Source organism: Petromyzon marinus, chromosome 24, assembly GCF_048934315.1.
Source record: "Petromyzon marinus isolate PM22_M1 ecotype Great Lakes invasive population chromosome 24, UKy_Petmar_22M1.pri1.0, whole genome shotgun sequence".
In the NCBI taxonomy this organism is placed as follows: Eukaryota; Metazoa; Chordata; class Hyperoartia; order Petromyzontiformes; family Petromyzontidae; genus Petromyzon; species Petromyzon marinus.
In genome coordinates, this window is record NC_133690.1 from 17,349,074 (window position 1) to 17,361,644 (window position 12,571).

Genomic DNA, 12,571 nt, shown 5'->3' on the forward strand with positions numbered 1-12,571 from the left:
CTTCGCTGATGAGACAGTGTGTGTCGAAACCGGTCCATGGATTCTGCATGCATTGAACCAATTCTTCTGAAATCCCCGCAATCATAGAAGGCCGTGTGGTTGACGGGATGCGTTCAACTAAATTATTTTGCAAAATAAATGTGTTACATCGAGGTGACAGATACGGGAAGGTGATAGACAAGACTGTGTACAGAATAATAATCGGTTTTACCCTTTCTGGCAATAAAACAGTGGTGTTAAGATGTTCAAACACCAAATAGAAACCTTTTGCAAGGGATGACGTCTGCATGAACCACACGTGGTGGGAGGGAAATGGTGGGAGGGGTGGTGAGGACGCACCGACACAACTCACCTCCATGGTCTGGGACTGGTGCATGCCCTTGATGGCGTTCTGTGCCATCGCACGCGCCGTGTAGGTGATGAACGCGCAGCCTGGACGGGGACGAGGTGGAGGGAGGAGGAAGATGAAAACAACAACAACAACAACGGGTAATTTAAACAAAATAAAGCGACAATAATAATTGCATCGAGGCAATGTGTGCTAGTACTGCGTGGGTTTGATTCTGCATCGAGCTCGACTGCGGAGATGACCACGATGACGACTTCGACAATGAAAAAAAAACGACGTTCGATGATGGCGAAGATGAATTCGACGACTGTCGCGATAATGATGTTGACGACGACGATAACGAATATAACGACGACGACGGTATTAATAATAATAATAAGCCGTTATGACGACGACTGTGACGAGGCTGATGACGACTGTGACGAGGCTGATGACGACTGTGGTGACGACGATGGTGACGTCCGCCCACCTTTGCTCTGGCCGTCTGGCCCGCGCAGCACGCGGCACTCCTCCATCTGGCCGAAGGGGGAGAACATGGCGCGGATGTCGTTCTCGCTGCACTTCTTCGAGATCATGCCGATGAAGAGTTTCCGCTCCTCCACTGCGCGACAGCCGAGGGTCGAGTTTAGTTCGATTGACGGGGGGGGGGGGGAACCCAGGTGCGGCCACGGTGAAGGGAACGCCTATCGATCGCTGAGTATCTAAACTGTAAACTAGTTATTTTTACTTGACTAGAGAAGGCCCAACTGAGCTATGCATCTCTATTTATGTTCAGAAGCGACCTGGCTATGATAAATGACAGCTTGATGGAGCGGCTTATCGACATGTGGACATTCACAGCAGCCAAATATTCTAAATGCGTGACGTCCATTCTAGACGTGGCGGGAAAAAAACGGAGAACCCAGAGGAAAAATCCACGCGACCGCGGGGAGAGAGACACGCAAATTCTAATTATACAGCAGCAGGCGTCAGGGTCGGGATTGAACCCACGACCTCTTGTATTCCCGTTGCGGTAGTTAACGTCTCAGACCTGCCTGATGCGGGTGCCCATATCCGCTATATGAGAGCTACTCAGGCCTACGCGATACTCTAAGCGTCTTTGGTTGAGGGTGTTCAACCAACGAAGACTCTAACGATGACGAGAGATCGTTTGGTAGCGGCGCGACTGGGCTACAACCATGATCTCGCTCCACTCGAGAACCCGGTTTAGTCACGGGCGGATGATACTCGGATTCCAACCCAGGATCTCAGCAATTGCCTGCTCAGTGATCTGACAACTTGAGCCAACCGGCCGCTTCAACTCCCATTGCTTCAAGTGATAAGCCACGCACACTTACAAATCTTCACGCGACAAAGCAGTTTGGATTTAACTGCAGCTGCAACTCAAGACTGGCCAGTGACCAAAGAGTTAAAGTCACCAAGTTTGGACCCTAACTCACGGTGCCACAGATTACCTTCCAATTAGCACAGCATCTGGTTGCACAAAAAAAAACACTTTAAAGCATGTATTTTGCTTGAAATCACTAACAAAGGGAAATGTTCTCTAAAGGTAATGTATGAAATTGGCAGAGGTCTAAAATAAATAAAGTCTGAATTTCAATTCTGCACGTCTCTGTGGAACCACCGTGTCTGTTTTTTTAAATTATAAATTAATCATTTCTAACAAGATTGTTAAAGCCTCTAGGCGAATGGTCATTTAACCATGTCACAAAGTTTATTTTATTGACACAAGACGATTATGTGAACGTATAATTGACTATATTGAATCTTGCTGAAGCGTCTCTTTTTTCCGGAAAGTCTCTTCAGCCTCTGCGCACACAGGAAAAGAGCACACGAGCGAATGTAGTTTCACTGAAACTAGAACGACGGTGGTGAAGCTAAAGGGTCGATAGAAACATCGGCTGGTCGGTCAATCTTTAAAGTTTGAGGAATTAATGAATATTCTCACGGGAACGCGTGGAGTTAACCAACCATGAAGAATACCACAAAGCCATCTGTGCCCTGCCCCGCCCTAAGGTGACACATTTAAGCTCCTTAATGGAATACCTTTCCTTCTTCATTAAGGACTTGATTTCAATTGCAGCTGGCTCCTCCTATCCTGGGACGGGTATCGCTGATTGATTATAATTGTTGTTGTTTACTGTCGGTGGGCTGCCAAGTCCTCGGGTATTGTGAGACGCAGAAGTTGGGACGAACCACACACACCGCTGCGATTCGGAAATCACGAATCGTTTTTTTGTTGTTGTTGTTGTGTGCGTGGTGCAAGAGGCCTCCGGCAACCTCGCGTGCGGTGCGAAAGATGTCCGAAGGTACTGGACACGGTACGTTCCCACGGATGTCCGTCACGTTCCGTTGTAAGACGTCACTCCTCGCTCACGAGGGTCCATGGCGAGGATCCGACTGCGCTGAGGAAGTCAACCTTAATTGACGCATCGTTCTGTGTGCCCGGCCGCTTACATTTCTCCGGGAAAGCTGGGGAGAATTGCAGGAGGTAAACACTTGGACTTGCAGTCGTTGTTGCAGTAGCGGTAGGAGCCACAGCCGGTTGGCGAGACGTATGCTGGACGTGGTGTGCCGGCTGCGGAAGTATTTTCCGGGTAGCTGCTGACCCTGGCAGAACCTGGCTGACCTGAAGCCCTCTCTGGTTCATAGCCCCGTGCGGATACCCCCGGCTGTCGTGCCCGTTTGTGCCGTACGTTGTTGAGCGGTAGTGTCGTGGCGGTGACAGCGCTTCGCGTTACGAACCCGGCGACACGGGTTCGTGTTCCCTGCTCACTGCCACCAACATCAGTGACAATTTATCCGCACCGGTCCGGGGTCTCCCCTAGGTCGACTCGGCCTCAAATGAGTACCTGATGCGACGCGTAAACATCGCCGCTGGGGAGACAAAGGTGGCCGGGCGTGGTGCTGGCCACCCAACTCCTCGTGTGCCGTGCCGGCCTCCATAGGCGCTGCTCGCAAACAGCGCTTGCCCCAACACTCTGTTAAGGCTACACGGTGGGGGGGGGGGGTCTTTGTCTTCGTGTTGAGACGGGAAACCTCCTGGAGCCTGAACTCCCGTGCAGTGGCATGGATTCGACCACAGGGGGCCTCATGGTGCCGCCTTTGCTGATCGCGGAGATGAAAAAGAGTTGCGGTTGACAGGCGTGTGTTTGTAGAGACAAGGAGGCGATTGTACAAGTGTATACACATAATAGTTTCTCGTTTATATATGGCATCTCATTACGAGGGGCCGTCTCTATGTGGGACGCTTCACGTGTTGTTTTTTCCTGGATTTTTCTGTTGCGTGCCGTCACTTTAACATGTTTCTTTGTTCATGTTTTTGTTTGTTGCGGTTGCACCCGAGTCAAGAGCCGCATGGCTCACAGGGTTATACCTAATAAATGAAACTGCACTGAACGTGGGGACAGCTCTCGGACATCAAATAAGACAGAGGAAACATCAGCGAGCACGGAGGCTTGCCGCAGTGACCGAGCAACGCGTAACAGTTAAACATCCAATTAAGGTGTGGGTGAAGTTGGGTAAACTATTAAAACCGTAGTGGCCAATCCAAATAGAAATGCAGCAGCTGAAGCACCAGCAACACATTGGGTCGCGAGCGCGGAAAAAAAATATTTCGCGTGTCCAGCAGATCCTCGCCGAGTCCCGAGGCTCATTTTCACGAGGGTCCTGCTTTGTATGTACGCACTGTATGTTGAACTTCTTTCGCGCCGTACGTAGCCAACCGTGCTAATCGGAGTGCGTTTTGCGGAGTAGTAGCGCCGAGGTTAGCACACTGCGCTATGATTCGGTTTCCAGCCACGGCATGGGGAAACCTTCATCCAGCAGTGGATTGAAAAAGGTGCTGTAAATTGTAATAAATAAGTAAAGACGACAGGGAGGTCAGCTGACCGTACTATAGCTCTTCCTTTCCTCAGTGGCAGCCTAAAAAAACTTGATATTATTTTGAGTTAAATTGTCATATTGTATTTTATATTGTGCTATTCCTCTACAAGGGTTATTATATCATTATCACCTTTCATCACCATTCATTCATTCATCAATTTTATTTAAACCAGGGTGAGAGCCAATTAAGACTAAACGTCGCATTTTGAAGGTAGATTGGAGTCAGAGTAATTCCACACACATTTAAAATGAACCAGAGTCACCGTTAATATCCATAATCATGTGTAGACCTTAGTAGGCACAGGTGGTCCTGGAATATCTAAATAGAGATATACATTAGTAAAAAATATTAAATCTATGTTCTCTGGTAAATGCAAATAAATACCACCCCCTTGGATCTGTCACTGCCACTGAAGTTAGCCGTGAATGGGATTCGAACTCGCCTGATTCGTAATGTGCCAACCGCTGCACCACCCCCACTCACCTCTGCAAACCTCATCATCGACTTCATCAAAAACACCACCACCACCAGAAACACAACCACCAACATCACTATCAACATCATCAATACCACCACCAAAAACACAATCACCACCATCAATATCACCACCTGCATCACCATCAACATCATCAATACCACTAAAAACACAACCACCACCACCAAAACATCACCATGAAGAAGGAAAAAGGGCTCCAAAGTGGCCGCTTGCTGTGGCGTGGCACGCGCGTGCATGCGGGGGGTGGTGCGGATTTCAGGTTCGGTGTTCACCGTCCTGGAGAATGAGGTTGTGCCCCCGACTTAAATTAGGCGAGCAGCCACGGCTGCCATCACAGCCCCGTGATGGCCCCAGCCCCCAGCCCCCAGCCCCCAGCCCCCCTCCCCCAGCCCCCCGCCCGCCGGCCCCGTCAGGGAAGCCACCGGCGGCAGCGACCGCCGGTGGAACCCCGAATGCCAAACAGCAGTCGCGGTGCAGGAGGAGATGGTGGAGGTGGTGGTGGTGGTGGTGGCGGTGGTGGCGGTGGTGGCGGCGGTGGTGGTGGTGGTGGCGGTGGTGGCGGTGGTGGTGGTGGTGGTGGCGGTGGTGGCGGCGGTGGTGGTGGTGGTGGCGGTGGCGGTGGTGGCGGTGGTGGTGGTGGTGGCGGTAGTGCAGGAGGAGATGGTGGAGGTGGTGGAGGTGGTGGCGGTGGTGCTGGTGGTGGCGGTGGTGGTGGTGGTGGGGGTGGAGGAGGTCACCCGGGGATGCAAGCCGCATTTTTTTTACAACTGAATATTTCGAGATAACAAAAAATATAAAAACATAAAAAATAAATAAACCCTGGGCCCTCTCTCTCTACCGTGGTGCGTGGAGCTGGTCGGCTCAACGTGCCTTGCCCGAAATAAACCGAGCAGCTGACGATCATCGCGCGGCGTTGCGGGATTTAAGAGAAAGAAAAAACACAGATGCTAACAAAGGCAAAATGCACGGGGCGCGCATCGATGGGGAATTGTGAGTCACCTCAGTTAAGGTGTTCATCGTGCGTTAAAGAAAACGTTAAACGTCATTTCGTAAAAGTGTGTGGCCCGCTTTGTGAGAGCGCTGCGTTACATTATACTTAAAACGAATGGTAATACACGGTGGAGAAATCGCGTCATGCTTGAATATAACAATCATTTTTACCGCCCCATTTGTTAAATGACTGCTGGATGAAAGGCCTCCCCGAGCCACGTCAGTTGCTTGGCTTGTTTTGACCATACTTCACCACCCAGGGCAGCGTGGGGTTGGTGACGTTGGAAGACCGAGGAGGATTGGCTCTTATCAATCACACGCCACTGATGTCAGCCGTGGCCGGGAAGCTAACTCGGCTCGCCGGTTTCAAACGAGAGCGCGCCTCCGTTCCAATCGGTGCTTTAGCCTCAAATCGAATTGAAGGGGTTTTCATTCCACTCCTACCGCTTACACACAGCGGCGTAGACATTTACATTTGCTGTGCTCGCATGGCTACGCTGAGGATTGCTGTTGTGTTAGTGGATACGAGTGTCATTGAAATATAAGCTAAGAAAGCATAAATAGACATAGAATGTGCAAGTCAATGAAAGTCATTTGGGTACATAGATTTTTTTTTTTACTTTTATAAACAATGAAGCAATTGTCCTCACATTTCACGCGGTTTGACATTTCGTGTGTGTGTTATTTTGGGTCTGTTTTGTTTTCTGGAGTCTATCGCGGAAGAAAATGTCCCGTCTGCCCATCGTGCCGTCCCAGGGCTCCGCACGGCTCGGGCAGAGGCACAGGAATGAAACGCGGCGCTGCCGCCGCTACTACTAGCATCGTTCCCCATCGAGTGCGGCTGACGCTCATTTGCAAGTTTAATTATTATTGGAGCGACGTGATTAACGTAATTGAAAATATCTAAATAAGTTCACGTTTAATGTAACATTTATCACGTAAATCGTAGAAATAACAATTAATTGTGGTCATTAAATATTAACGTATTTTTTTTTCCAAGGTGATAGATATTTTTTTTTATTTTGGGTAGGGGCATGACCAATCGGAGGAGATGACCAGGCCTTGTTTTCGCATTTATTTTCGTATGTTAGAACGATCTACACGCATGTTTAACCATTTGCTGGTAGTTACAAACAACCAGCATCACCGGGCAGTTGCGAGGTGGCGGAGGCTTTACGACACATTTTATATACGCACGATCTGTTCCAAAGCTCAGTGATGAATCTTGACACTGGTCGTGAAAATGAATCTATTTGCTGTTACAATGTATGCTTTTGTAAATATACTCTTTCAGTCTGCGGTCTGAGCGAGATCCTACCTGCTCTAAAATAAAGGCGTTGATAAAACTCAAAACTAAACAATTTTTTATTTTGTTTTATTTCACCAGGTAAGGCCCACTGAGCTATATATATCTTTTTGAGAAGCGAAATGGCCACAAATGATAGCTCAACGAAGTGGCTCTTCACGTGCAAATTTATCACAGCCAAATACTCTAAATGTATGTCTCTAAATGTGGAGGGAAAAACCAGAGGACCCATAGAAAAATGCACGCGATCACGGGGAGAGAGACACGCAAACTCCAAATATACAGCAGGCGTCAGGGTCGGGATGGAACCCACGACCTCCTGTATACAAGGCGAGGTAGTTAACATCTCCGAGCCACCGTGGCGCATTGTAGGCATGAAACAACCCGCTCCTCATCAGACCGAGCTGCCAGTGACTTCCAGATGTTTTCCCTTGCAGTAGCGGAAGCAATCCTCTTCCGTGACGATGAAGACGACGTTGTGCTAGGAACTAGCTGTGTTTTAGGGAGCGAGACAAAAGGCTTCTTCCAGGCTGAGATAAAAGCCTTGGAACACCAATGGAGCGCATGCATCACACTTCAGTGGGAGCGTGCTAGATGGAAACAGTTTTAGCAAGGTCACTCATTGCTCTCCGTGTCGACTGTAAACTTTGTGATCATCTTTCTCTCTCTCTCTCTCGCACGCGCGCACACACACACACACACACCGCTCGCTGCACGCACGGCTCTTCACGCTAGTCCATCCTACTCTGCTAATGACGAAGCCCACATGTCGTCGTCGTCATCATCAATCATCGTCAGCTATGATAAATCCACTGCTGGATGAAGGTCTCTCCACCCCGTTAACATCTCTCACGATCCTACGATGTAGTAATCCTCGAAGCACCTCCCAGATGCGTACAATTCCTCCTTGGCTGCCACTCAATCTTTATTCTGGACCATCGGCCAGCTTCCCTTAACAGTCTGAATAGGAGGCAGTAACACTCCCAAGAGCCGCGCAGATGGATTCAACAATCGATGTCCGTACTCCCATCTCACTGGGCCACCTCACAGCTCATCCACGAACCTAGAAGGCCCGGTATTCTCAGATGATCTCCCATTCAAGGACAACACTGAACCAGGCTCAACTCTTGCTTATCTTCCGAGGACCAAGGATGTCTGGTCGTGGGCGTGTGCAGGCGTGGTGGTAGTGGTGTTAAACGCACTTCCCCGAGGACCATAAACCACTGGCCACTGCAGTGCGTTCACACCAGCAGTGCATTAAGGGTGAATTATGGCCCGAGATCATTGCATCGCGCCAACAAAAACCTTCATTTAGACCACTCGCATTAGGGGGGAGTGAGGAGGGATGCAGGCAGGGAGGGAGGAGGAGGGGTGCAGGGAGGGAGGGGGGAGATGGAGGCAGGGAGGGAGGGAGGGAGAGATGGAGGCAGGGAGGGAGAGATGAAGGGAGGAAGGGAGAGATGGAGGGAGGGAGAGATGGAGGCAGGGAGGGAGAGATGGAGGGAGGGAGGGAGAGATGGAGGGAGGGAGGGAGAGATGGAGGCAGGGAGGGAGAGATGGAGGGAGGAGGGAGAGATGGAGGCAGGGAGGGAGAGATGGAGGCAGGGAGGGAGAGATGGAGGCAGGGAGGGAGAGATGGAGGCAGGGAGGGAGAGATGGAGGGAGGGAGGGAGGGAGAGATGGAGGCAGGGAGGGAGAGATGGAGGGAGGAAGGGAGAGATGGAGGGAGGGAGAGATGGAGGCAGGGGGGGGGAGAGATGGAGGGAGGGAGAGATGGAGGCAGGGAGGGAGAGATGGAGGGAGGGAGGGAGAGATGGAGGCAGGATGGAGAGATGGAGGCAGGGAGGGAGAAAGGGAGAGATGGAGGGAGGGAGGGAGAGATGGAGGGTGCAGGGAGGGAGGGGGGAGAGATGGAGGCAGGGAGGGAGAGATGGAGGGGTGCAGGGAGGGAGGGGGGAGAGATGGAGGGAGGGAGGGAGAGATGGAGGGAGGGAGGAGTGAGGAGGGATGGATGTATGGAGGGAGAGTTGTAAAAAAGAAAGGCCATAGCAAAAAATTTAAAACCAAAGAAACCGACATGATGAATGAAGCAAAGTGCCGAATAACCGAGCATTTTTTTTTCTTCTGATCGAAAAAACAAGGAGGGAGGGAGGGACCTGACTATGTGTGTCGAAGAAGGGGGAGTGTGGAAAAGAAACGATCTGCAAGCAGGGCATTTGTTTGCGTGCCGCCCGACGCCTGCTAATGGGAAAACTGTTCATATGTCAATTACAAGCTGATCGTTAGGAACAAAAAAAGATGTAAATTTGTCTCTTTGCCCCACAAGTCTCTGTGGAGAAGGGCCATTGCCTACAACGTCGACCTATTAGTACATTTATATATATTGCAAGGGCCGTTGTTAATGACGGGCGTAGTGATTGGTTGCCGAATTCCATGCGTCTTAACGACCTCTCCTATTCACTTCGCTAGAAGTCCATTAAGAGAGAGAGAGAGAGAGGAGATCGCCGCACTCATTGTCAGCGAGGCCCCTCTAATGAGGCGAGCTCCCGCTCAGCCAGGCGCTTGATTTGGATTGCACGATCGCAGGCACCAGAGAGGCATTCGACGACAGGGATAACATTGCGATGCTATGGGTATTGCTTCAGTGTTTATATGTGTATTGTCAACAGATATCTATGGAAGTGAATATGGGCAACTTTAACGAATACATTTCCGCGAAAGCAATGAGGTGGTTATTTTGACGGTATCTCTACGATTTAATGAATATCTATGAAGGTGTTCGGGGTCTCATTAATCAATGGATCTCGATGTAAACATGTGGAGGTGCATTTAATTACACAGCTATCAATGCCGGTGCATGGGGTCCTCACGTGGCAGCCACATTCACGAACCGTCCCTGTGCAACCGAACGTAGTCCACTTTCACGTGTTTCTACGAATGTCGCTATAATTGATATCTCTCTCAGTCTCGACGAGTGTGGACAGAGATCGCTTTGCGATGCAACAATTGTATTGGGTGGGGGGTGGAGAGGTGGGGCGCCCCCACCCCCAAATCCCCCCCCCCTCCCCCACGCGTTCTGCCCGTAGGCCAAAGAAAACCGCGTACAAAAACAAAGGCACGGTGCAGATTTGCGGTGAATGGAATCGGCAGCAGCAGCGGCAGCTGCGGCACTCACCACTTGACTTCTCACTGTCGGCCGGCTTCATCTGAATGGGGTGGTGCATCTGCAAGAGACGGCGGTTCGGAGGAGACTTTTAATTCGACATCGCACACGCGGGCCTTCGTTGTCACAATGAGCGACTCGGCGCGGCGCGACAATCGGTCGTCATTTATTTTCTTATCGCTGCAAACATGTTGGTGGTCTTCCCCCTCCCCACTCCACCCACTCCACCACCCACCACGCGCGGAATTGAAGTCGGCGTTAGGTGTTGGCGGCGTGCGTGTGAATCTCAGGGCGCAGTAAACACACACACACAAACATTTCCCCAACAAAACAAAAACAAACACGGCGATTATTCTTCTTCTTCTTCTCCTCCTCCTGCCCTGGCGTTAATAATGTACAGGTGTTAATGAATTACGCGTCCCTTGGTCCTCGGGAAGTGAGAGATCGTTTACGGTTTTGTTGATATTTGGCAAGTGCCGATGATTATTTCAGGTGTGGTTCATGACGAAATAATCAGTTCTTGAATCAACTCGCGACTCTCGATTTCGCTGCGATTCAGCGAACGACTGTGGTTGGATGAACGGCGCACACACGCCGCACGCACTCCACAGACACTCCACAGACACTCCGCACGCACTCCACAGACACTCCGCACGCACTCCACAGACACTTTGCACGCACTCCACAGACACTCCGCACACACTCCACAGACACTCCACAGACACTCCGCACGCACTCCACAGACACTTTGCACGCACTCCACAGACACTCCGCACGCACTCCACAGACACTTTGCACGCACTCCACAGACACTCCGCACACACTCCACAGACACTCCGCACGCACTCCACAGACACTTTGCACGCACTCCACAGACACTCCACACGCACTCCGCACGCACTCCGCACGCACTGCACAGACACTCCACAGACACTCCACAGACACTCCGCACGCACTCCACAGACACTTTGCACGCACTCCACAGACACTCCACACGCACTCCGCACGCACTCCGCACGCACTGCACAGACACTCCGCACACACTCCACAGACACTCCGCACGCACTCCGCACGCACTGCACAGACACTCCGCACACACTCCACAGACACTCCACAGACACTCCGCACGCACTCCACACACTCCACAGACACTCCGCACACACTCCACACACCCCACAGACACTCCGCACGCACTCCGCACGCACTGCACAGACACTCCGCACACACTCCACAGACACTCCACAGACACTCCGCACGCACTCCACACACTCCACAGACACTCCGCACACACTCCACACACCCCACAGACACTCCGCACGCACTCCGCACGCACTGCACAGACACTCCGCACACACTCCGCACGCACTCCACAGACACTCCACACGCACTCTGCACGCACGGGTCGCCTGCTGCGTCTGTAACACGTGACGAGCGCACCGCATGCGCGCGCATGTGTGCGTGTATGGGGAGCGGTGGCGCAACGGTTGGCACAAAAATCTACGAACCCGGCGAAACGAGTTCGATTCTCGCTCACGACCAATAAAAAGTGGCGAATACTTGAACCGCTACGGGGCCTTCCCTCGACTCAGCCTCAAATGAGTACCGGGTGAGGTGTGTAGTAAACATCGCCATTCGGGAGACAAAGGCGCTGGGCGTGGTCCTCGCCACCAACCCCCTCGAGTGCCGTGCCGGCCTTGATAGGTTCTCGCTAACAGCACTTGCCCCTACAGTCTGCAAGGCTAAACAGAGGATATTTGTGCGTGTTACGCGTGCGTGCGTGCGTTCGCTGCGTGAAGGTCACACGCAGGTTCTCGCTCGAACGCAGAGGCACTTCGCGCACTCTCAACAATAGCGTCTTGTTCCCGGCGACTCAAGAGCCGAATGGCTCACAGGGCTATACCAAATAAATAAACTGAAACTGAAGCACGAAGGGAAGGGGACACTGGACCACGAGTCACCGACAACAACAATGGATGCGCTCCGTACAAAAGGTAACGCGTGCACAGACACGACATGAACTCGCGAACACAGGCACACGTGACAACGACGAAAAAAACCCCTACAACACATTCGCCAATAGCAGCAAAGAATATCTAAATAACAGGCGACGTTACGGGCAATGGGCCTTCTTCCCAGCACATCGAAAGAGGCATTGATTGCACATACCCCTCTGTTTCGCCCTGTAGGCTGCGGACTCTAAGAGATGCCACCCGCAGCATCGTTCCCTTATCGAAGCAGCCGCTGTCCTGGGGAAATCCGGGAAGTCTTCACAAGAGACGTGCAGTCTCAGCAATCTCTCACCCGGCACTACACAACGGTTCTAAACCAGTGGCGTAGAGATCAAGTGCGCAGGCAGTGCAACTGCACCGGGGGCCCGTGGG

The 12,571-nt window shown here is 51.5% G+C and overlaps 1 protein-coding gene across 6 annotated transcripts in view; it reads right to left on the bottom strand.

The window, feature by feature from the left end:
* The window catches only part of LOC116945640 (CUGBP Elav-like family member 1), a 285,868-nt gene that overhangs the window by 18,943 nt on the left and 254,354 nt on the right, over positions 1-12,571 (bottom strand). For all 6 annotated transcript variants that reach the window (XM_076069475.1, XM_032960154.2, XM_076069478.1 and 3 more), the window contains exons 6-8: positions 10,203-10,251; positions 819-950; positions 353-432 (exon numbers count right to left, since the gene is read on the bottom strand). In XM_076069475.1, coding sequence (XP_075925590.1) covers positions 353-432; positions 819-950; positions 10,203-10,251 — 261 coding nt within the window. The remainder of the gene's footprint in view (positions 1-352; positions 433-818; positions 951-10,202; positions 10,252-12,571) is intronic.